The sequence below is a fragment of the Penicillium argentinense genome (genome assembly GCF_028826775.1).
Source record: "Penicillium argentinense strain IBT 30761 chromosome Unknown utg000011l_segment0_segment0, whole genome shotgun sequence".
Taxonomy (NCBI): Eukaryota; Fungi; Ascomycota; class Eurotiomycetes; order Eurotiales; family Aspergillaceae; genus Penicillium; species Penicillium argentinense.
In genome coordinates, this window is record NW_026622670.1 from 1,217,467 (window position 1) to 1,235,931 (window position 18,465).

At 52.2% G+C, this 18,465-nt stretch overlaps 9 protein-coding genes across 9 annotated transcripts; 3 read left to right on the forward strand and 6 right to left on the reverse strand.

Annotated features, from left to right (window-relative positions):
- Nucleotides 1-1,082: 1,082 nt before the first annotated feature.
- N7532_011462 (serine/threonine-protein phosphatase 2A activator) lies at nucleotides 1,083-2,468 on the reverse strand (the record flags this gene model as incomplete). The annotated part of the gene is made up of 1 exon (XM_056623953.1): nucleotides 1,083-2,468. One exon carries the CDS (start codon nucleotides 2,466-2,468, stop codon nucleotides 1,083-1,085), a length of 1,386 nt encoding a protein of 461 aa, XP_056468941.1.
- A 366-nt stretch (nucleotides 2,469-2,834) lies between these two features.
- N7532_011463 (uncharacterized protein) lies at nucleotides 2,835-3,793 on the forward strand (the record flags this gene model as incomplete). The annotated part of the gene is made up of 2 exons (XM_056623954.1): nucleotides 2,835-3,306; nucleotides 3,366-3,793. 2 exons carry the CDS (start codon nucleotides 2,835-2,837, stop codon nucleotides 3,791-3,793), a joined length of 900 nt encoding a protein of 299 aa, XP_056468942.1.
- A 448-nt stretch (nucleotides 3,794-4,241) lies between these two features.
- N7532_011464 (uncharacterized protein) lies at nucleotides 4,242-6,197 on the reverse strand (the record flags this gene model as incomplete). The annotated part of the gene is made up of 1 exon (XM_056623955.1): nucleotides 4,242-6,197. The coding sequence occupies one exon, from the start codon at nucleotides 6,195-6,197 to the stop codon at nucleotides 4,242-4,244; it is 1,956 nt and encodes a 651-aa protein (XP_056468943.1).
- A 541-nt stretch (nucleotides 6,198-6,738) lies between these two features.
- Nucleotides 6,739-8,306, reverse strand: N7532_011465 (actin-related protein 2; the record flags this gene model as incomplete). The annotated part of the gene is made up of 7 exons (XM_056623956.1): nucleotides 6,739-6,825; nucleotides 6,878-6,955; nucleotides 7,011-7,576; nucleotides 7,642-7,867; nucleotides 7,969-8,112; nucleotides 8,172-8,218; nucleotides 8,288-8,306. 7 exons carry the CDS (start codon nucleotides 8,304-8,306, stop codon nucleotides 6,739-6,741), a joined length of 1,167 nt encoding a protein of 388 aa, XP_056468944.1.
- An 802-nt stretch (nucleotides 8,307-9,108) lies between these two features.
- On the forward strand, nucleotides 9,109-10,316 carry N7532_011466 (NAD(P)-dependent oxidoreductase; the record flags this gene model as incomplete). Its single annotated transcript, XM_056623957.1, has 5 exons — nucleotides 9,109-9,126; nucleotides 9,185-9,373; nucleotides 9,468-9,799; nucleotides 9,864-10,001; nucleotides 10,058-10,316. 5 exons carry the CDS (start codon nucleotides 9,109-9,111, stop codon nucleotides 10,314-10,316), a joined length of 936 nt encoding a protein of 311 aa, XP_056468945.1.
- Nucleotides 10,317-10,550: 234 nt separating this feature from the next.
- On the reverse strand, nucleotides 10,551-12,224 carry N7532_011467 (bZIP transcription factor; the record flags this gene model as incomplete). The annotated part of the gene is made up of 1 exon (XM_056623958.1): nucleotides 10,551-12,224. One exon carries the CDS (start codon nucleotides 12,222-12,224, stop codon nucleotides 10,551-10,553), a length of 1,674 nt encoding a protein of 557 aa, XP_056468946.1.
- A 719-nt stretch (nucleotides 12,225-12,943) lies between these two features.
- Nucleotides 12,944-14,151, reverse strand: N7532_011468 (GTP cyclohydrolase II; the record flags this gene model as incomplete). The annotated part of the gene is made up of 2 exons (XM_056623959.1): nucleotides 12,944-12,973; nucleotides 13,033-14,151. The coding sequence occupies 2 exons, from the start codon at nucleotides 14,149-14,151 to the stop codon at nucleotides 12,944-12,946; spliced, it is 1,149 nt and encodes a 382-aa protein (XP_056468947.1).
- A 486-nt stretch (nucleotides 14,152-14,637) lies between these two features.
- Nucleotides 14,638-15,781, reverse strand: N7532_011469 (SAGA-associated factor 29 family protein; the record flags this gene model as incomplete). The annotated part of the gene is made up of 3 exons (XM_056623960.1): nucleotides 14,638-14,926; nucleotides 14,980-15,493; nucleotides 15,607-15,781. The coding sequence occupies 3 exons, from the start codon at nucleotides 15,779-15,781 to the stop codon at nucleotides 14,638-14,640; spliced, it is 978 nt and encodes a 325-aa protein (XP_056468948.1).
- Nucleotides 15,782-16,434: 653 nt separating this feature from the next.
- pmi1 (mannose-6-phosphate isomerase pmi1) lies at nucleotides 16,435-18,059 on the forward strand (the record flags this gene model as incomplete). Its single annotated transcript, XM_056623961.1, has 5 exons — nucleotides 16,435-16,465; nucleotides 16,520-16,540; nucleotides 16,591-16,682; nucleotides 16,749-16,986; nucleotides 17,056-18,059. 5 exons carry the CDS (start codon nucleotides 16,435-16,437, stop codon nucleotides 18,057-18,059), a joined length of 1,386 nt encoding a protein of 461 aa, XP_056468949.1.
- Nucleotides 18,060-18,465: the final 406 nt, after the last annotated feature.

Here is an 18,465-nt window from a genome sequence, read left to right on the forward strand (position 1 = left end):
AGGCTTGAAGATTCCGTGGGTTATCGTGTTCCACGCCTTTGATGTGATCTTCAAGGAAAGGAGTTGGTTTTCGCCCATTTCCTTCGTGTAATTCCGCAATTCTCTTGGCAAACGAGAAGTCCTCGCGCCTGTGTCGGAATGTACTCCAGGAGCCTTTTTTTCGAGATAGATGTAACAGATACACAGGTAGAACAAATTTCTGAATGTGAGCATTGTCATAATCATACTTGTCATTGTTGAAGTCAAGGGCAAAATAGGTACGTCGAGTTAGCTGCAAGTTCGCTTTGCCATACCAAAAATAGACAAAGCTGCTGATAGTCTCACATGTCGAAGCCAAATAGCCCTCGTAATTCAACTTTTCTGTGGGTAGTTCACCAAGGAAGCGGATCGAATCATTGTCTTTCTGGGCATCTAGGACTACTCGGTTCACTTCTCCATTGATATCAATCAGTCTTTTTATCTCTCTGTATTTGAGCTACCATGACGATACGAGGCTTGATTATGGTTGAAAGTTGTTAAAATACCAAGTAAACACAAGCAGCTCATCCAGGCCATCTCGCTTTATAACCCATCCACGCATGGACCACAGAAGCGGTGAGGCTTGGTGCGGTCGCCGGATTGAAAGAAGCATTTCTAGCCTCTAGAAATTAAGGTTTGTCTCTGGCCATCAGAAATCGTTCTCTATATGTAAAGTTATGTGAGACCGAGTGCTCATTTGGGTATGGACTCGGTTTGGGCTGAGTGCTCAATACTTAGATGGCTACTGAGTCTGAGGCCGGACTGAACATTTAGTGAGTCCAAGTCTAACCGCCTCATTGAAGGAAATTCGCTACATAGAAGTGCCCTTGGTAGGCCAATGACGAAAAAGGCCAAGAAATTCAGCATGTTAGTAGAGTAAAACGATGTATGGTAACGATGGCTGAAAATTGGGTCATTGTGTGCCAAATCTATGAAAGGTCATCTAACATAAAAGTTGTCCATTCAGTTCACTTTCAATTGATCTCATAATTTTTGTATGTCATTGCTCATTACGTGAGGGGTTTTCTAGGCTGCTTTGATTCTATACTAGTGAACTTGAGCCTCTAATCGAAGGGGATCGGACGAAGTCCCGATCCACCCATCCGCTTGCGCATTTCTGCGCCCGCGGCAACCGTGCTGGGTACCTTGATACCACAGCAGTCACCAAAGTAATCGGTATGTGCGGCGTATCCGTGGGGGTGGTCGTGCGCATGATCATGTTCGTGCTCCTCGCCCGTATCTCCTTCAGAGAGCTCGCTCATACCCTCAGCAGCAGGCAGGAGGCTACCGAAAAGGAAATGCTGCATGATAGGCAGCTTTCCAAGGACCTCTTTGACAAACATCTTCTTCATGCCACTTTCGACCTTGAACCAGTTTTTGGCGCCCGAAATATCATCGAGCATGGGACTGTGCCAGCGGAGACCCTTGACCGTCTTTACGCTGTCCACCCAACGCACTTGATCGAGGTAGATGTACTTGTCACCTTCCTCGTCCAACATGGCAGTGTTGTGAATTCCCAACGGCGTCACGTAGGGGTGGTCTACCAGCTGGCTGGCACCGAACAGAAATGGCAGGAAGTGATAGTCGTCCAGACCCCAGACTCCGTGGGAACCGGCAGGCTCCAGGTAATAAGTTGACTGGACATCACGCATGAGATGCAAGTATTCCAGATACACCTTGAACACTACGGCCGGAAACTCGCTCGCCGGAAGCTTTCCTAGCTGGTAGAGCGATAGCAACCACATCATAAAGTTCAACTCGTGGCCGGATCCATAGTCAATACGGTCTCGAGAACCGAGCGAGTTGACTAGGTATGTCGATGCCTCATCGATGGCGGCGGCGTCTGTGAGACCGAGGATTTGCCGATGCCAGGACGTGCTCTGCGTGGCGACCTCATCGAACAATGCGCGAAATGCAGGATTACCGAACCGCGACCCACCCTGGTCCTCTGGCGGACATTTCTCCAGCAATGACCGTATCTGCCCCACTATTTGGGTAATTTTCGAGATGGCGTCAGCCAAGGGGCCCTTCAGGTCAGTGATAGCCCGACCCCGTACTGAATCGGAGAGGCCAAAGATGAATGCCAAGATGATATTGTAGGTGGGCGAAGATGAGAACAATTCGTGGTCTTTCGGTGATAGGATACGGCGAACAGGGCGGGAATATTGGTGGGTGGAGAGGTCTGGCGGCGCAGGCAAAGGAGGGGTTGTTGGATTCGGATCTCGGGCAGATGCGGCATGGGATCGGCGATTCGTGCTTGACCGCAACTCTGATAACTTTTGAGAGAGGTCGACCTTTCCGGGTCTCGAGCTAGCCGATGTCGACGCCATTTTGCTGATAAAAGACGTGAGGGAGGGGAGGACAATGATAAATAACAGTCGAAGGTCGATCGCGGCATCACGGCAGAAAAGGGACCTTGGGACACCGCCTGCTGTGAACGGAATAGACATGATGCAATATTGCCTAGATGGGTGCTAGCGCTGTGGAGCATGTGATCACCTCCTTCCCCGGACTAGCGATCGACCGATCCTCCGTGGCGCCTTTCCCTCGTCACACACCGTGCAGACCACATGATGGGCGCAGCTGAATGAGGGAGGGGTGAACACCGCCAGCAAAAGAAATTCCAAGGGACGAACATGCCCATTCTCACCAGCCTGACATCAACGACTTCATTCTCTAAGCCCTCACATTCTTGAAGGCTCTTCAACCCTCCTTCGCGGCTCCCGGCAATTTTTGTTGTGCAGGAGCCCTGCCCCTCGCGGCCTGGCGATTGGACCGTGTCCCCAAGTGACCAGCTAGGGGATGAGCACGCCATCATGAACGCTTTCGACTCATCGGCGACGACTCCGACAGGTCCCAGCAACGCTGCCGGAGCCCGCGATATCAGATATTCTTCGTCACGCTCACCTACGCATGTCGATTCGGGCCTGTCATCTTCGGCCGGTAGCAGCCGGTCCCACTCGAGCGTTCCATCCCGAACTTATGCCGGCTTGCAGCAGACGAGACCCTCCAACGAGTCAACCCCGATCAACGGGTCGGGTGCCTTGACGCGCAACTACCAAGCCACCGCGACATCAAATCCCCAGGGCGACCCAGCCGATTCGGGGAAAGGCGACCAGGGGCCTTCGGGTCTCAGCACAGGCGCGAATGACGCCAGTCGCACGCGGAGTAACAGGACAGAGCCGCCCACCGAGCCGCATCGTTCATGGTATAGCCAAATCGTCGATCGATACGGCTCCCTAGAGCTGGAAAACAAAGGCAGTGTAGCACGCGATCACCTTGCACTTGGTATGGTAGCCCCTTCTTTTCCGATATCACCTGATAGATCAATCTGACTGTTCCTGTAGAGCGAACCTTTCTCGCCTGGATGCGTACTTCTCTAGCCTTTGCCTCTATCGGCATCGCCGTCACCCAACTCTTCCGACTCAACAGCGCTACCGCAACCACAGATACGAACGGCTTTCATAATAATGCTGCGATTATCCCCCCTCTTATGTCTCCGAACATGCTCGATCTAGCTTCAACACCCTCATCTCGTGACTCCTCCCGACTTCGCAGTGTCGGAAAGCCCCTCGGTTCTACCTTTATTGGTGTTGCCATTCTCATCCTAATTGTTGGATTTCACCGCTACTTTGAAAGTCAGTACTGGATCGTGCGGGGCAAGTTCCCTGCTAGCAGAGGAAGTGTTGCTCTTACAGCGGCAGTGGCTATGGCGCTGATCGTCGCGGCGTTCGCGGTCATCCTGGCGGTTTCACCGGGTGCCATTGAACGGTAGGTAGACTCAGTCCAGTCATATGACGAATAATATACCATCCCTCCCTCTTCGGTTTATCAAGTGCGGTTTCTTCGTTTCTTCATGATACTTGATGCATAGCTCTTTTGGATGCGCTTAGCACTGCTACATATTCATTTGGAATTTTTGGGACGATTGTTTTATTTTCCTTCTGAAGTTACATCACGGGGTATTTTTCTTTTTGTTCGGGCCCTGAAGAATTATATGTCTACGCAGACACCAAAAGACAAGATTCCCAAGATAACTTCGCGATGTGTAACACAATTTCGGTGTGATGTTCTGTTCCCCCCTTATACAGTGTTGTTGTGATGACTGCAAGGTGCAGATTGCTTATCAAATCTCTTTCCTTGCATTTGTATGTTTATGTTCCTATTTTAGTCACCGCTGAGCAGAATCTACGTTGGATGACATTCATGTACCCCTATATCTATCAAGGGAAAGAATTCTCACCGACCAATTGTTCTAGTCCTTCATAGGCCTCAGGGAATTCCTCAGGCCCCGGCCAACCCGGTCGGAAGTAAGTTGACCACTGGTAGCCTGGAGCTTCATCTTCGTCCCTCAAAATAGTTCTCATCATGAACCCTGCTAAACGTGCGGGTACGCGAGTATATTCGAACCCCGGAAGGCGTGGGTATGGGAGGTGTTTGAGTAGCGGATGAAACGGGTCCACAAAATACTGCGTGGTTCTCACAACGAGGACTGTTGAGTCGACGGCAGACTGGCGGTCCAAACAGACAATTTCGATGTCCAGAGCTCGCGAGATCGTTGGGTAGGTGCAAATATTCCGGACAATGTCCCAGATATCCTTCACTTTGCCGTCGACCTGGCTCCCTTCGCCATTTTTCCAAGGTATAATAACGGCACGGTTTGGATGATCCGGGTCCCAGTGATCAGGATCTTCATGCGCATCAACTTCCACACGCATTTCTTGCTGAATCCTTTTGATATCTTCCTCGCTCAGTTGATGCGTGAGCAAGAATATCGGGTACGTGCGATACTCGAAAATAGCTGGTTCCCAGACTGAAAAATCACAATAGAAAGGCTGATCGGGGTGACGCAACTTCTCTTCGTAACCCAAACCGCGATCAACATCACTGGGTTCCAAGTCCGTGGCATCGAACCAGCGAATATCTCCACACCTGTGCATAGATCTGCAGATGCTTCCCAGCTTTAGTCTTCCTGTCAATAATGCCATCGCATCATTTCTTTCTTCATTCTCGCATATCATGGCGCCGAACAGAGCTGAGTCGATGCTCTCATAGGGACTAGTGAGATACAGAAAAGGAAAACTATCTTCTCTCGCCACACATCTAGCATCCCAGAGACGGTATTCACTCCAGAAGGCTGCAAGGTCTCTTCGGCTGAACATGTGGTGTCGTTGCCACGGAATCAATTCGAACGTCATGTGAGGTATCCTCTTGTAAGTTGTCATCAGATAGTCGGAGGTGCCATTAGGATCTGTGTTCATGATGCGTCGCTTATTTCCCTGGAAGGAAGCTGGAATAGCTTTCTGTATTTCCGAATGTATATTGGCAAGTTCGTCAGCCGTGGCGTCGAAGAGAATAAATATGACCATATGCTTCTCGCTGGGAGGAGAATCCCATGCTGGCATGCTGATTTCGAAGTTGTCCACCTGTTTCCTGATCTCATCCACGAGTTCCGTGGGTAGGTGCGGTTTCAAGGCGGTATGAACTGCGTTAATGTAGCGTTCCCAGCCAAGAATAGTCCCGGTGTTGGCAGCGAAAACCCCATTGTCCGGGTCACGGAGCAACAAGCCTTCTTGCTTCCCTAGTTGATCTTCATTTAGATGCTCCCAGAGAGGTCCCCAGCTAGTAGCAAACGACTTGAAGTCAATGACCTGATCGTCATTATGAGGCTCCCGTGTTTCCCAATCAAGAGTAGACGTGAAGCGGTAAACTGGTCCTTCATGGAAGCAGAACGAGCGTCGAGCATAGACATAAAGCTCGTTCGTTGGTGGCACTAGGCGAGTGGAGACAGCCACTACCGTTACCACTTTAGTCTCCAACCCTTCGTTGCGAAACGGAGCTCCAAGGAGCTGGCGTTTGGTCATTTCATCAGCGACGATAATTCTTGATCGACCGGATCGGTGTGCAAGCACCGCAAGAGCATGAATGTTGGCCTGGCTGTCTCTGTTGGGGCCTTGCTGCGCTATGGACTCAAGGAGTCGTTTAGGCGGAGTCCATGTTTGGATGTTGACCTTGTCCTCTGTGATTTCGAGCTGACTGTCTTCGCCGAAGTAGAATTTTGAATGACATTGGATATCTTTTGCAATAGTTGATCTTGTGTTATCGATGAGTCTCGTTTGGCAGCTTTCGTCCAAGTCAGTCAAAAGGACCAGAGGCCATGAGTAGTTCGGATCTATCATGATATTTTCGTCCTCTGTAATTGGAACCTTTCGAATATATTTCGTCGTCCGCTCGGAACTTCCTCGAATTGGGCAAGTGTTGGGGGGTAACTTTGAGAAGTGTTGTTGTGGTTGCAACCGCGGCAACCCCACCAGGTGGCTTGATAGTTGGGGGCCATATCTGACCAGCCAGACCTTATTCCTGTCATTTGATCTAGAAATGCGTTTTACGTTCTAAAAATTCCAAAGTTTTCCATAAAGAGCTTCTGACTAGTAGAAATCGAGAGATCGAAAAAAATGTCGATAGGAATGTTTCTTTTATGTCATTGGCCCCAGTTCCACCCGCACCAGACCAGTCTAGGCACAATATAGAGGAGGCAGTAAGATACGGAAAACAATGGAAAGGATATCGACAAGGTGGGTCATGGGGGACAAAAAAAAAAAACATGGAAGAAGAAGCAGGACAGCACGGCTTGCAGGAAATGCGGAATGGTGCGAAGCAAGACAAGACCAGAAAGAATAGAAAGGAGACCACAGTTAGAACCGCCTAAGTACAATCGCATTATCGTGGGCCGAGCTTCGCCAGGGCGCGCGCACCCTGTTCCTGCCACTCCTGCTTGGATACCCACATGTCGTCCTTGTCGGCAATCTAGGAAGAAATTAGTCTGGTGCTCTAGAACGGGGGAAAGAATATCACTCACCAGGTTGGCAAGCACGGCACCACCTAGGAAGACCATGTGCCTCCGTCGAGGAGGGTCTTCGATGCGGACCTTGAATTTCTGCAAAGATGTGAGCTACGGCATATCTTCTTTCGGGGATATTTCCTAAACATACGTTCAGACGTTCCGGGTTGCCGCCCAGAACTCGGGTGAGCCAAAGCTGCTTCAGCTCCTTCTCCAACCGCGAAGGCAGACCGGGGTACATGCTGCTACCACCGGAGAGCACAATAGCCTTGTATAGACTAGATCGAATATCGACATCGGTGCCTTGGATGGTGTTGAAGAGCAGTTCAGCGATACCAGGCTGGTCAACATCAACCAGGTGAGGCTGGAAGAGACACTCGGCGGCCTCGAAACGCTCGCTGCCGACACGGATTACACGTCCATCGGGGAGGGTGTAGGACTCGACAAGGACAGTGGTGTCCTCAGACAGCTGCTTGTCAAGCTCGAGGTCGTAGGAGACGTAGCAGAGCTTCTCCTTGATCTGGCGCACGGTCTCGAAATCGGCGGTTCGGTTCAACGCATAACCGCGGCGCAGGAGGAGGGCGATGAGGTTGCGAGTGACATCGCGGCCGGCAACGTCGAGGCGGCGAATGTGGTGGTTGAGCACGGTGGACTCATACACGGGAATAACGTGCGTCACACCGTCACCGGAGTCGACAACAACCCCACTGCTGAGACCTGAAGCCCAGTCGTTAGCATTTTCCTATCTTCCAACTGTGTATCCGGTCGAATTCGCTCCATACCCTGCGCGTACAGTGCCAGCACCGCCTGAATCGCCACATAGACGCCTCCGAAGTTGTATCCCTCCAGCATGACCTCCGTCATTTGCTCGCGGTTCTTGAGCGGGTTCATCGGGGGCTCGGTGAGGAGAATCTTGCGGCCGGTAGGGTCGATCTTCATCTTGTCGTAAAAGGTGTAGTTCCACAGATGTTGCATATCATCCCACTTCTTAACGATACCATTCTCCATCTAAAACATCCCAGCAAGGGACCAACATTAACAACACGTTTCTGCGGAGAGGGCGGGGTAGGGAAGGCGATGGCTAGAGTGCTCGTCGGGCATCGACGTACCGGGTAGCTGATCTGAAGCATTGAACGGGCAGCAGCGGCTTCATCACCGCACATGATATCCTTCACCACAATGTCGCCGGACTGCTCCTCCGTCCGCAGGATGGGCCGCCCCACTATCGAGGGGAACTGGTGCTCTGGGAAGTTCTGGCGCAGGAGGTGAGTGTGAGAGGAAATCAATCGTCGAATGGTCATATGCGACATACCTGGGCGGCATAGCCGACCTTGAGGAAACCGGTTCCTCCGTCGAGGACTGCGGCCTGTTAGCTTGGGAACTGGGGGTGTGGACACGCGGTCGGCTTTAGGGGAAGGGAACAGGTACCAATGGGCATTTCCGCCATGATAGAGGGTAAGGAAGTCAAGTGCTGTCGAACAGGATCTTATGCACGGACTTCCAGGAAGCGCGGAATTGGAGGTGAGTTGAGCGCGGGGGGAGGAGTTGATGTCGGTAAGTGCCTAGTGAGGTACGTGAGGTAACCGCCATCATCATCGTTACTTACGTGACCGTACCGTACCCGCATGGCTCTCCGCAATTTGCTGGGCGAGCCGCAGCCATTACATGACGTGACTGCATCAGTCACTGCTCTCTTGTCAAGAGTCTTACGAGCTTTAATGAGACAGTTGGAGGGCCGAGAAGGTGTATCCAAGCCTCATACTGATTGCAGGACCGGACTGAAGAGGGGTTGGCTGATTTGTTCCTATATTCAGGTCAATATCACAATCGGCAGGCCACCAACACACACTCGGATTTTCTCACCAACCAGGAACCACGAATTGAATAGTTAGACTCGGCCATGAGGGCTTCCCCACGATATTATCACCCCGCATATGAGCTACAGATACCTTTTAGCCTTTTTAGTACCGAGGACCACATGGTAGTAGGAAGAAACCTCTGCTATCGGCCGACTCCGATTCCCCTCGGGAAACCGCGTTGCCCCTCCCCTTTGCGACGTTATTAAACGGGCAAAAATCACTTGAACTTGAGCAATTGGCCATTGAAACAATTGCATCAGGTAATAGAGTGACTTTGACTTCGTTTTCGCAAGTCGATCTTCCAGTCTCGTTATCAAACTCGTTATCGGACGATCAACAACACCCAATAACCCGCATCCTTTCCCGATACGGGCAGTACATACCAACATCATGACTCAAATTGGCTGGGTAAGGCCCGACCTCGTTGACTCTCTCCCAAGACGAGCGAAACTAAAGCTCACCACAGTATGGCCTTGGCTCCATGGGCCTTGCCATGGCCAACAACCTGCAGCGGCACCTGGCCGGCAAGAAGGCCTTGAGCCTCCTGTACACTAACCGCACCATGTCGCGCGGCCAACCGCTGCAGTCCCTCGGCGGGATTGCCGTGCCGGGATTCAATGACCTAGTGGCTCATAGCAAGATCATCTTCACGATGGTATGTACCTTCAATGGCCCGCGAGCAGGTCGCGAGTTAGGGAGAAGGCTTCCATTTGCTCCCGAAGTGTCCCGAGAACTAATCGTCTGAGCAGGTCTCCAATGACTCGGTTCTTGAGAACCTGGTAAATTCAGCACTTGGATCGGGCCACACGCTCAAAGACAAGATCTTCGTAGACTGCTCAACCGTTCACCCTGACACAGTGAGCTCCGCGGCCGCTGCTCTGAAGGACCGAAATGCGGCCTTCGTCTCGGCACCTGTCTTTGGCGGAAACCCTATCGCTGTTGATGGAAAGCTGGTCTTTGCAATTGGCGGTCCCAAGGATGCGACGGATGTCGTGAAGCCTCTGATTCAGGATATCATGGGTCGACGCGTGATCGAATGTGGAGAGGATCCGACCAAGTCTTCTTTGCTGAAGATTGCCGGGTATGTCGCACCACTAGACCTGAACATCAGCTCTCCCATTATGACGTTGGTTAACCGTTGATAGAAATATTGTTACTGTGAACCTGATGGAAGCTGTTGGTGAGGCCCAGGTCTTTGCGGAGAAGACTGGACTCGGAACTGGCCCCATGGAAGAGCTGATTGGTGAGGCTTTTGGTCCTGTTGCTGGTGGTTACTCCAAGAGGTATGTATCATGCCATATCTGATTAAGAAATCTAGCACTCAATCTAACTCCGGCAGACTGACGACTGGTGCCTATGCCCCGCCTCTGGATTCGCGTCCCGGATTCGGTGTCTCGCTGGCCATCAAGGACGCGAAGCACGCGATGGATATGGCTCAGGAATACGGTGCCAACCTTCCTGGTCTTGCGCTGGCTCGCGACAACATGGAAGCCGCCAGGGAATATGCTGGTGAGTGTTTGGACAGCAGCTCGATGTACGGTACCATCCGCCAGCAGTCTGGACTCGAGTTCTGGAATGAGAAGAGCCGTAAGCAGTAGAGTAGTCCGAATAAATGCCAATATATGAAGTAATAGTATCTCTTGCAAATGATCCTTCCTTTGGACAATCAGAAATGTTCTGATCTGGTGGTCCTCTACTACCCTGAATTGACCATGTAATGTGAATAATGAAGTATATACCCAGCATATTAAAAACAAATTTAAAAAAAATACAGATTTGCAGTCCAATGAATACCGGTGAAAGACGAAAATCATTGCCAAGTGAGGTTGGGTCTATAACGCAGCTTTCCCTTGCTTGACTTCGGGCCTAATTTGCGTAGTATCGACCAAGTTCGGATAGGCTTCCGCAAACATTGGACCTAGCGACCAGTTCGTCAGATTGCGCATGTGCCGTTCAAATACAGGGTTTATAAGCAACTCTTCCGAGTCACCCGCTGATAAAAGACAGTCAGTGGCCTCGTAAGGCCAATTCACAGACAAGCCTCGAGTGAAAGGAATGAACCAATTTTCGAATGGGTAGTCTTGGTGGGATGTGGCAAGCCGATCACGCATTCGGGGCCAAGGAACATAGTCCATCCAGGCAGGATGTGGAGAGAGAAGCTGCGTGGGACGTGGCGTGAGCCATTCTGGTAGTCGGTCATAATTCTCCTGCGTCGGATAGATCTGCCAACGCATGAGGAGAAACATTGTGTAGAGCACGGCCACCTGCTCGGGCAGGGACGAGATATCTGGGAAGGTTCGTAGAATGTCCGTGAATACTTTTGATACCGGATGCGAATATACACTCTTCTCTGGATTTAATAGCGATGATACGCTGGGGTATGGTGGTCCGACGAGCTTCTGTCGCGGGATGCCCTGTGCGGCTTCCCGCTGCCTGTTGTGAAGGAAGTCTAGCAAGATGCTGTCCAGTGTACAAGTGGGCCCAGTGTTTCTGATTGGCGTCGCGAATGCCGGGGGTCCCTGCTCGGCTGGGTGGTTGAGTGGTTGTAGGTAAAGAGGGGATTGTAGATTAGGTTGTGAGCTGCGGAAGTTCTCTGAATTACTGCGCCGGAGCCGGTCGACTTTGGGAATATTCTGGGACGGATCGAGCAGAAAATTGAAGCCAAGTCGTTCCTCCAAGCCGAGGTCTAAGCCGTGGGCGGTGTTGTGGCGCTGGTTGTCCAATGCGGATCGAAACGAGGTCGATTGGGTGCCTCCATTGGCACTGTTGCGCCGACTCCCCAGGGTCGGAGCGGAGTGCGTGGGTGAAGGTGTGTCCAGGCTGGCCACCGATCCTTCATATGATTTATCTCCCGGGAGGGCCGATTGGGGGTTTGGTGTTAAGTGATCGGTATCGGGAAAGGGGGACGAAGTGGTCTGGGGTGGGACTGATCTCGGTTGGCAGACGACGGCCGGCAGGTCTACCCCTGTCAGTCTAGCTTCTTCAAGGGTGCTGTACTGGGTCACAAGATTACCTGTGGATTCTGGACGTGCTAGCAAGGGCTGTATAATGTCCATCACCGCCTTGAAGCTCTGGCGAAGCTCTCGATTCTCCGACCGAATACGCTCATTGTGCTGCATGGCTGCTTGCAGATCCAGGACGGGCTTCTGTGACGCCAGGTCTCTCACTTGCTGTTCCAACGCCTCGATATGGGTCTTCGTGCGCTCGCGAATCGCACGCTGGGCTTGTCGGTCATTGGCACGTTTCTTCGCCAATTGATCGGGGGTGAGATTGGCGACGCCTCGCGATGACGTGCTGTTTAATTTGCGCTTCCGTCCAGCGGTGGTCGTTCCATTATTGTCATTATTGTCGGGGATGAGAGACTCGGCATCCAACGAGACCGAGCGCGAGGGGACGGGCGAGTCTTCGGATTTGGCGAAGATGGGTTGCTGTGAGTGGCCTTCGATCGCCGATTCAATAGCCGGCGAGGGCGCATAATCGCTGTCGCCCGGAGCGCGGCTGGCCATGGCCGTACACGCGCGCTAGAGATTGATAACAGCCATCCAAGGGCGGAGGGGAGAGAGAGCAGCTGGCTCAGGAGAGGACGTGAAAGGAATCAGCACAGCATTGGCGTGGGTGGGTCGAGGATAAGGCCTTGTTCCAGTGCGGCGGGTAGACTTGCAAGGCGGAGGTGACGAATGGTCCGTCGTGCATTCCCGTGTTGCTGCTACAATTGTACTCGGCTGCACTCTTCAGTGTTGGCGTCCTGCAGGCACTGCCACAGTAATTCAATCAGCACGCCATGCACTAGTGCAATGTAAGACTGCAGTGTTGGATCGACAACCACCGCGCCATGATCTAAGCAGTACCGATCGGACTGTACAATGGGCAGCAAGCTCCACTCCCGAAAGAAGCCATCCAAACTCCATTGATCCCGAAGGACTATATATAGCAGCACAAAGGCATTTGCACAAAAAGACCAAACTGTGATGTCCACCTCGGAGACTCGAAACAGCATCGCCGCAATGGAAGTGCGCAGAAAATAATGATCATGTACAGAAAACGTCGCGATCAACCCCCAAAAAATATGCAAGAAGAAAAGACAGGTCATGTCGATCGTGTACAAGGGTGTTGCACTTTCCAATACATGGAAGACATATCACAAAATACCCTTCCCGTAGGAAGCAAATACAATGGACGAAGGGAAAGACAGGGACATAGCCGTGCAATAGGGGGCCGAAATATGTTATTGGATCATGTGGCCCATTTTTGAAATCTGTCAAACTCGGTTTAGCATGGTCATAGCCCAGTACAGGGACAGGGCATAGTACTCACCTTAGTCTTCAGGTAACCCTCAATCTCAGAGCTTTTGATTCCCCGTTGTCCACCAGTGCGCCAGGCAAGGGGAATCATCGGGACTCTTTCCTTGACCAGCACTTCCCGATTGGGACCCTCAATGGCGCGGACCTTATCGGGGTTATTTGTGAGCAAGCGAACGCCATCCGGGTTCACATCCGCGCCACATCCGAGATCCATCAGCATGGCTGTCGCCAATCCATAGCTGCGGGCATCCGCAGGATGCCGCAGCAGAAGGTTGGCCTCGACGGTGTCAGAGCCCAAGTCCTGAAGATTGTATGCCTTCAGCTTCTCTCCCAATCCAATTCCTCGGCCCTCCTGTCGCAAATAGATGATAACACCTCCCGCAGAATGAGATCTGAGAGATTGGGCTTCTGGGGGTGCATCGGACGACAAGTCTTCAACCGGGAAAGACATCAATCGTGCGGCTTCGTCCAGTTGTTCACCACAATCGCATCGAGCTGACCATGCCGTCTCACCGGTATAGCACTCGGAGTGGATTCGGACCAGTGGTGGCTCGACTTTTGTCTGACCTTCTGATTGCGATTCGGCATTCTTCTCGTCATCAAACCAACTGCTGACCCGGCCCGGGTGCAATTTGCCCACGTATGCGCCGCGGATCATGCGGTCCATCTCGGTCTCCCCGGGATACACGCGATCCAAGCTTTGACTGCGGATCTTGTTACCGAACACAATGGCCAAGTGCTCCTTATTATCCATGTCGTTATGATAGAGGTGTAGGAACATCTCCGCACCATTTGTCGTCGGAATTCGCGCTCGCACAATACATTCCACTTGCGGAAGCTGTGACAGCAATTTAGGTGCTTTGGTATGTTCTCCTTGGTGTCGAATACTCGCAGCTTGGCTTTCGTGGAGGGCTTTAGTCGGATTCGAGGTCAAGTTTAATGTGCCCCCAGGCGTTGCAGGCGGGGTGAAAGCAGGCGACAAAAGTGAATTAGGAAGGGCCGGAGTCTGTTGACCTGTTGTAATGCCACTGCCTTGGCTCGCATCGTCTGGTAAGGCATCTGGTCCGCTGCTCGTGGGAGGGTGGGATTGCGGGGGAAGTTTGGGCGAGGCATGCGCCGGGAGGTCCGCCATTGCGACGGTCGGCAACGAAGCGGAGAGTAGTATAAATACGACGTGGATATTCGTTGGACTGTCCTGGCTTAGAGATCGGACAGGAGACAGGCATTTGGGGGAAAATTCGGAATTAATCACGGCACCGAGACTCCATGGCGTCAATTATCCTTTCCTCGGCACCGGCATGAGGGGCGGCGGGGCTGACTCATCGCGTTGTCAGTGCTTACTCTAGCAGCTTCCATCGCTTATGCGATAAGCGCGGAGGTACATGTGAACATTTGGAGGAAAATGCGAGACTACAACTGAGAGCTGGACAGTTAAATACTGACACCTAATATCATTTCCAAATCGTACACCCCAGGATGGTTGTGCTGATCACCAATAAAAGGAATGTTGGCCTATCCACATGGCGACAAACCCCCTCAAAACTCCGAAGTAGCGCCTCGCTAAAGGGTATCAAAGCAGACCAAGAACAAGATCGTGGGAACGTGGCTATCAGCCAGACTATTTGTTGGGAATATCCAGAACATAGCGCCGGTCAACCTCCATCTCCTTGTCGTCTTCCTCGCCCTCGAACTTGAGGCGGTAGACATCCTTCTTCGAGCCCATCACCTCGGCTCGATAGAAAGTGGTGGTGTCGGGGTACCGCGCGAGGACCTGCTTCCCAACGGTAAACTGCGGCAAGGAAGAAGAGCTCACTTGCGGAATTGGAATGAGAGACGAGGCGGTAGTTTTGTAGACAGCACCCTGCTCACCATTCTCATTGGGCTCGGGATCTTGGACATCATACCAACTGGTATCCCGAAGTTAGTTTTTTGAAATAAATACCGTGCCATAGTATCATACCGCTTTTTATGGCCATCGCCTGAAATGTTCTTGATGATGCATTGAATGCCCTCACCCTCCACGCCTTGCTTGTTTTTGTTGTGCTTGAAGACAACCTGGGCCCCAACAACAAGAAGCCCACTGCGCTCGGCCACAGTTCCTTTGGTACCTTCCATACCTTCTTCAACCTTCACTGCCACTCCATCGCCGCGGCCCTCGCGCGCCTGGTTGCTCGAAACACTGGTGCTGCGTGGAACACCGCCCTTGGAGCGGCTGGACTTGTCTGCACCCGAAGCACCGGGAGAGTCGGTAGCCGAGCCCTCAATATCTTGCCTCTTCTTGCGAGACTTAGAGAGGGCATTGGATCGGTTCGGGGGAGCCTCTGCTTCGGAGGCTTTACGGAGCGCGGTGAGTAGCTCGAGGTTCTTGATGACGTCGCATGGCTCGTCCTGCATGATAGATCGCTCCTCCTCACTGAGTTTCTGGCTCTGCCGCAGCCATGTATCAAGCTGGTCATGCTCGGATATCATTGGCCCTTCAAAGGTCAAGTGTCAGCTAACCACAGGGATGGTTCGCGCCTTCCGCGCAAAGCATTGCGATACGCGTAGGGTACCTAATCAAGGCAAGATGCGGCCGAGCATAACTTACTATTTCCGTCACGAGTAATCTTGTCTACCCGTGTCGTGATTTGAGCAGAGAGAGATGCCTGCTGGTCGAATTTCTCTTTGGACTTGCGAATGTCCTGGCAGATCCGGGTCCATAGCTCCATCTCTTCATTGTTGCCAAGTCCATTGTCGCGGGGCCGAGGGCGATTGCGGGACATGTTGAAGAAAGCGAGTGTCAGATTCACCAGATTTGGCTGGCTCAAGAGTGGACACCACAGAGGGTGGGAGTGGGATCTGGGGAATTGACGACGAAGCTGGGGGAAGCTGATCGAGATCCCGCCGTTCGTCGCGCGTTGATAAGCCAAAGGCGGTCGGCGCTAGGCGCGCGCCTACCATGGCGGCCGTCACGGAATTTAGTAAATACGGACTGAATGTATTAGGGTTGCTCAGTACTATGATAATCTACGGATCACAATTTAATTTGATTATTCTTGCTGCGTAGTCCATATATACTAAAATTCGACTATCAACAGGCCATTTAATTGGGGGTAGCATTGTCTAATGCGGGAATCTCTCAAGGCATTGATTGGCAACACCAGAAGCGGCAATCGGACCGGTTCGGGATTGTGCAGACTCGGAGTTGCTATGAGGAGATCCGTCCGGCTGCGGCTGTTTTTATTCGCTTATGAGTTCAGATAAAAATTAGAGAGAGCGAAAAAGGAAATAATCCCAGAAGGGCAGGTGCGTTGTCTGATTAAAAACCACCCCGGACCCTGGATGTGTCCTCACCGGGAGTCTTGGCGTGGAGATTCTGTGTAATAGAAAACTGCCGACGCGCCCCTCATTCTTCCCGGCAACAAATCTCTCCAAGATGCAGATTCCTTTGCTTCGGCTACAATGCGGTATGTCTGGTTCTCTGTATATGACTCTGTGCCTTTACTAATCTATCTGAATAGGCGTTAACAGCTACGACTGGGGTAGGTCTGCTTCACTACTGTTGAATGCCCCGCACTCATCTCCGTCATAGGCAAGGTAGGCCAAGAGTCTGCAGCAGCCCGATATGCGGCCACCACAGCTGCCCCGGACTTCGCGGTGGAGGCGGAGAAGCCCTACGCAGAGGTAAATCCAAACCACAAACCGAGCTTTTTCCTTGAATGAGACAGTAGGCGCTGACCAAGGCTATAGCTGTGGATGGGCACCCACCCCTCTCTGCCTTCGAAAGATGTCGAGACTCAGCGCTCCCTCCTCGATCTCGTCCAAGACAATCAAGCTCTTCTGTCGACGGAAATCAGCGAGCGTTATGGCAGCCGACTGCCTTTTCTTTTCAAGGTACTCTCCATTCGCAAGGCGCTGAGCATCCAAGCCCACCCCAACAAGAAGCTGGCCGAGCAGCTCCATGCACGGGATCCTAGAAACTATCCGGGTATGCGAAGGACATCAGATAAGAGCAATATTCGTGTCAGGTGCTAATGGCAGGAATTGCTATCTTTAGATGACAACCACAAGCCCGAGATGACTATTGCCGTCACCCCATTCGAAGGACTTTGCGGCTTCCGTCCCCTCGCCGAGATCAGCCACTTCCTTCAGGCTATTGAGCCTCTTCGCAAGCTTGTTGGCGACCAGGCCGCCAGCCAGTTCGAGCAGGCTGTCAAGGGCAATGAGGATTCAGACGTCATGGATGTTGTTCAGAAGAATAAGGATGCGTTGCGCTCGTTGTTCACCACCCTGATGGAGTCTTCCCCCGAAAACATCGAGACTGCTTGCAAGGAGCTCGTCGCTCTTGCAAAGAACTCACCAGAGAGCTTCGGTACTATTTCCGGTGAGGTCGAGACCAACCCGACCAACCCGGTCGAGCTGGCCTCGATCATCGAGCGACTGGACCAACAGTTCCCCCACGACATTGGCTCGTTTGTTTTCTTCTTCCTCAACTTCATCAAGCTCGAGCCCGGCGAAGCTATGTTCCTCAAGGCGGACGACATCCACGCTTATGTCTCGGGCGACATCATCGAGTGCATGGCCTCGTCTGATAACGTCGTCCGCGCCGGTTTCACCCCGAAGTTCAAGGATGTGGATACCCTGACCAAGATGTTGACCTACTCCTACGCCCCTATCGAGGAGCAGAAGCTGCAGCCAAAGGACTATCCGTATGCTGTCTTGAATGCAACGGCGTACTCTAGCGCCTCCGAGTCTATGCTGTATGATCCGCCAATCGAGGAGTTCAGTGTTGTCAAGACCGACCTGAAACGAACTGGCGCCAAGGCCACATTCGACCCTATCGAGGGACCCAGTATCATTATCTGTACTCGTGGAAATGGCACAATTACTGTTGGCAACAAGACCGAGGAAGTGCGCGAGGGCTACGTGTTCTTCGTTGGCGCGACTGCCGAGTGCATCATCCAGAACACCGGCAGCGGAGAAGGCGAGGATGATGTCTTCACAACGTTCAAGGCGTTCTGCGAACTGGACGGTAAGGAGGACATGGTCAATGGTCACTAAATCCTATCATTTCTAATTCGGGAATATTGAAACAGAACGTGCTAGCCCGAGTGCGAATCTGTGAGACGCCCTGCCAAACGCTCCCACAATGACATTGCATGAATCAATGACGGCGATTGGACTTCCTTCATAGTCCTTTCTATTAGTTTCCTTTAAATCTGAGCAACGTAGCAATCGCCATGAAGTTCTCTGACAAGTTGTGCCCAGCACATCCATCACGAAGCGTGTAAAGTTCGGCATCGCAGGCCGGCCCCACCGGGCGAGCCGAGGCTAAGGATCAGATCGGCATGGCAGAGCGGGGACTCCGCAGCGCGCATCTAGGGATCCCTCAGCTCAAAGTGACTTCAACTCGGCAGCTCCCGGCCCCCTCACCTTTCTGCATTGCCAGAGCTCAATCTCCCATTCC